At 47.3% G+C, this 4658-nt stretch overlaps 1 protein-coding gene across 1 annotated transcript; it reads left to right on the top strand.

Moving 5' to 3' along the window:
- The first annotated feature begins 546 nt into the window (after positions 1–546).
- Positions 547–4081, top strand: LOC135823919 (E3 ubiquitin-protein ligase TRIM71-like). Its single transcript, XM_065336798.1, has 2 exons — positions 547–907; positions 2530–4081. The coding sequence occupies exon 2, from the start codon at positions 2567–2569 to the stop codon at positions 3770–3772; it is 1206 nt and encodes a 401-aa protein (XP_065192870.1). The 5' UTR covers positions 547–907; positions 2530–2566; the 3' UTR covers positions 3773–4081.
- Positions 4082–4658: the final 577 nt, after the last annotated feature.

Genomic DNA, 4658 nt, shown 5'->3' with positions numbered 1-4658 from the left:
GAGAACGACGAGAGCATCATCATAGCGAGTCGACTGCCCAGAGCCAGTTTGTGCTTCGCAGATGGCGATAAACATTAGTTTTGAATACTTGTATTCCCTTGCTGTGGGGAGGCTGGGACAGAAGAGCGGCGGGGAGGGAGTTCCAGTCACTAATACTGCAGTGTGGGAACGAGCGCTTTAATGCCAGCGGGACAGATGCAAGCAGCTGGTGTTGGAGCTGGTGGTCATGGCCAATGACGCTGCCATGCTCGCTGCGAGTTCTGGGGCTGGATGAGGGGAAATGGCGCAGTGGCAAAACAGAGAGTAGCTGCGGAGGGCCAGGCAGGTGATGCAGCTTGGCAGGCAAGCGAGGCAACAGTACGACTAGAGTGCGACATGATGACTGCGCGTTTCACAGTGAGTACGAGCCGTACTTTGGACAATGTGTCAATCGCACGTCAATGGCTGCGCGCGTGACAGGAGGGCAACATCTCATGATCTTACGTCATTACAATGCCAGACTGCAGGTTACAGTATAGTGACAAGTACACGTTCCGTGCCAGCACTTCTTCTCGGAAAGCAACCAGCGGTAGGTAGAACAGTAAACGCTTTGGAATGTGTTGAACAAATGTATCGATCGGAATCTGCTAGTATCGTTCAGTTGCCCGGTCTTGGAGACCGAGCTGCGAGGTACCAGAGGCAAACCACGCTATAGACATTCGCATAGTATATTAGCGAAGGTCTGAGTGGTCGGGTCAGAAAGCCGTTGATTCTACTGCTGTTCATTTAATGGATTGTTAGCATAGTGATTTCTCTGCCCATCAGGCTCCTCCGGGAGGAGGCCACTGTGCGCCGATGCTAGTTCGAGACGATCTCGGACACCCCATCAGCGTTGAACCTCCAGTCAACAGGTTTCTTCCAGAATAACGTAAGTCGCTGTCAATTGCTGTCTCATTACGATTGCATACCGCATTGCTCGGTTTCAATACACAGGCACTCTTTGATACACTGATGGATGAGCCAGGCCGGAATTTTGGTGTTGGGGGGGGGGGGGGGGGGGTGGTCGTTGGGCGGTTCAATAGCCAGCTTTCCAAGGTTCCTTTTGAGTCGCTCTCCCCTCTTCGGGGGAGACCCGCGTGACCAGTCATGGCAATGAGCAAGAGACGGATGTTGTTCGCAACAGTTAGACCATTGAATACAAGTATGTGTTGAGACTGGGAAAATTGTAAATGCTGCTTTAGACTGACGGTGTGCAAGCTCACAAAAGTTTAGATGTGTACTGTGACAGTACCCTCTTCACTCAGTAGAGACAGAGTCGAGCGAGCTGTATTCCCGGTGCCGAGAGGCGGGCTCACCACCCCTGTATGGCAACTGCCAACATTTCCCTATTGTGTATAGCCTACTCCAACATTCTGCAACGGCTGCAGAATGTTGGAGTCTGCCTTGTTCGTCCAGTCCTGCCTATGAGGCTATGTGTCATGCAAGTAATTATGTCTTCTTGTACATGTACCGGTATGTCCTGAACGTTCAAACCTTTTTGCATCTGTACATGTGAAAATGGTTTACCGGTACCCATGTTTTGTAGCTTTCGACTACTCGGCGGTCAGTGTCGTGTAATGTTATCGCATGAGCGGATTGTTTAGTAACTGGTGGTGCTTAGTGGACATTTTAGCGTAACTTGTAGTTCCTTGGTCCTTTTTTCTTCTTCTATAAAGTGATAAAATATGCAGTATTTAGACACGTGTAGTATTTTGGCCAGTGAAACCGTGGGATGAGACGAAATGAGAATAAGATTATGAACTCTAGCGGGGTAAGGCGCACGCACTGCCTCTGTGATATCAAACACCCAAGATTATTAAAAGTCGATGGCTTCACAGCAGATAAGAGTGGAGAAGACGAACCTAAAGAGTGATAAAATATGCAGCATTGGGATACTTGAATCGCCAGTGAAACCGTGGGATGAGAACCAAACGAGAATATTATTATGCTGTTTTTATGCTAAAAGCTATTATTATGCCGCATTATGCTCACATATGCTGCTAATGTACATGTATGTGATGGTTCTGTTCAAAATAACAGGGGAATTTTTTGTAGAGGGCGTTGTACTGTAGTAGCAAAAGTTCAACGGGGTCAACGCACCGTCCGACCTAGCTACGACCGTCACTAATTGTAGTGGACTGGACATGTTATCAAGGGAGTCGTAAACCTACGACTTCCTGGTGCATCTGCTTGTACTTGTACTTGTAGAACATTGTACAACTGTATGGAATTTGATGCAAACAGGCGGATTATTCCAATTTATGCAATTGGTATACAATTTGCCTCGAATTACGCGATTATTCGATTTTGGTAGGAATTATGCGAAAAATTATGCTAGCATAATCCGTCAAGGCCTAAATGGCACTGGAGTTCTCTTTCATGTGAAATCGTGTCCCATAAAGTACAATGGGCTAATATTATCCTGTTACAAGTTTTTTGTTGGACTGAGCCTTCAGGTTTCAAAAACATCTGTTGTGTACATGTATGTCCTTTATGCGTCCATTTGTGTAGGCTAGCGGTGCACCTCAGCGATATCAAAGCGGACTGCATGGCCAGCTGGATTCCAGAACACGTGGACGAGGATGTAGAGGATGGCGCCCAGGACTTTCTCAAGTGCCCTGCCTGCAAGCAAGAGTATACGGAGCCACCATTGCGTTTTCCATGTCACCATGCTTGTTGCAGGCAGTGCGTCCAGCAACGTCACAGTCCCCCTGACACGCTCGAATGTCCATGCTGTAGGTCCAAGCACCCGATCGATAACCTTGCCGAGCTGGAAATCAACTCTCCGGTGAAAATGATCCAGCAAGGCAGAGACAAACTCAAGCAGGACCTTCAGAAGGAGTTTGAGTGCGATGAGTGCGAGCAGAGCAAAGGACCTCATCCGGCCGTAGGGATGTGTGTCAGGTGTGTATTGTACTTGTGCCAGGATCAAGTCGACAATCACCGCTCATCCCGACGCTACTCCAGGCATGAAATTCAGCCTGTGAAGTCGGGGATGATGCCGATGAAAGAGGAGCCAGTTTGCACGAAGCATCCCGAAGAGCGCTTGAAAGTATACTGCCCAATTCTCAGTGAAAGCATCTGCCGTGAGTGTGATATCGAAGGTCACCAAGGCTGCAGATCTGATCACCTTAAGCTCGACACGGCCGCCAAAGACAAGTCCTGGGAGATGAGTGCAGACATAGAAACCCTGAAAACGTCCACTGTCCAAGGTCTTAAAGAAGCCATTCAGCGGAATAGGGCTCTTGACACAGAGTCACAAGAGAAGAGGGAAAACACAATTGCCAAGATCACGGATGACTTTCAAGCCCTGAGAACGTACATAGACGATCGGGAAGCGGAAGTGAAGGCGGCTGTGAGGAAGGCTCAGCAAGACGAGCACCAGCGCATTCAGCATTCTCTTGAGCACCTGATAGCTGATCTGCACAACAGCCAGCAATTGAGAACAGCCACGCGGTACCTTCTTGACGCGACAAACAACACGAGCATCATGAGCGAATCCAAAGGTTTGCAGGCACAAGTGAAAGACGCCATATCCAGAGAGGAGACGAAGGAGAAATCTCGGAAGCTTCCGCACCTGATCCCGTACCTGTATCAAGCGGCAGAGGTGATCGAACAACCGTCCCACAAGTCACCCTTGTCGCAGTTCGTGTTGGTGAGAGGTCAAGATGCGACGTCTGTTCTCTGCGAGTCTCAGAATCCCCATGATCTCCAGTTGGTCTCCATGCCCACTTTGCGACGCCCGCGCAAGTAAGTAGACTGCCATCGCTCAAGAAGATGCACTGTGATTCTCAGCGGGACTCCATCCGAGTCAGCCACAGTGAAAGCTTGCAAAATTATCACTGCCAAGTGCCAACCCAAATCCTGGTTGTGTGCACCATTGTTAGTTACCATTTCGAGTCAACAATTGCATATGCTCGCATTTGTATCGCATGCCATAATACCATCATTACCCGATGTGGTTATGGATAGAAAACAAAAATTGGCGACAAAGCGTTATTCGCCCCAGTATTCTTGCAGTAAGATCTTGTGGCAAGCCCTAGGGGGTTCTTTCACATAACTCTAGCTTTGAAATACCAACATAAGAGCTTCAAGATCATTAATTTTTAAAATAACATCAACATTTGTTACTAGTAGCAGCGGTGAGGCTTCCTGCAGCTTCATTCATAGGAAGAAGTTTTCTAGAGCAGACTCGCTCTTTCCCATTGACTCTGCCGCACAATATTGAACTCGTTTATCAACCAGTTAGTACACCGTTTGTTACTTCACTTCAATGCAAGTCAAGCTGCTCTGCAAGCGCTACCACAAACATGATTGTATTTCCGAATTTCCTCGCTGAGCATTGCTTTTAGCGTAATCTGACAAACACCACCGAATAGCTTCAGAAGGCGTTATCTGCTGTTCATGCAATTAACGGATTTTAGTACGAATATCTATCACAAGGAAATTATATGAATTTCCTAATACTTTGAAATTCTCCGTGAAGTTCAAATTTGAAATTGCAATATCTATTATATATTGTTAAAAGTAGAAAGGAAAAGGACATAATTATGGAAACGAGTATTTTTAAAGACATCTTTTCAGCATCCTCATCCACAATATGCCAGTTCTAGTACTCTCCTCTGCGCTCTCTTTAGCCT

Source organism: Sycon ciliatum, chromosome 8 (genome assembly GCF_964019385.1).
Source record: "Sycon ciliatum chromosome 8, ocSycCili1.1, whole genome shotgun sequence".
NCBI classification, from domain to species: Eukaryota; Metazoa; Porifera; class Calcarea; order Leucosolenida; family Sycettidae; genus Sycon; species Sycon ciliatum.
Note: the sequence above shows the minus strand (reverse complement) of the source record. Positions and strands in the feature narration are given on the sequence as shown.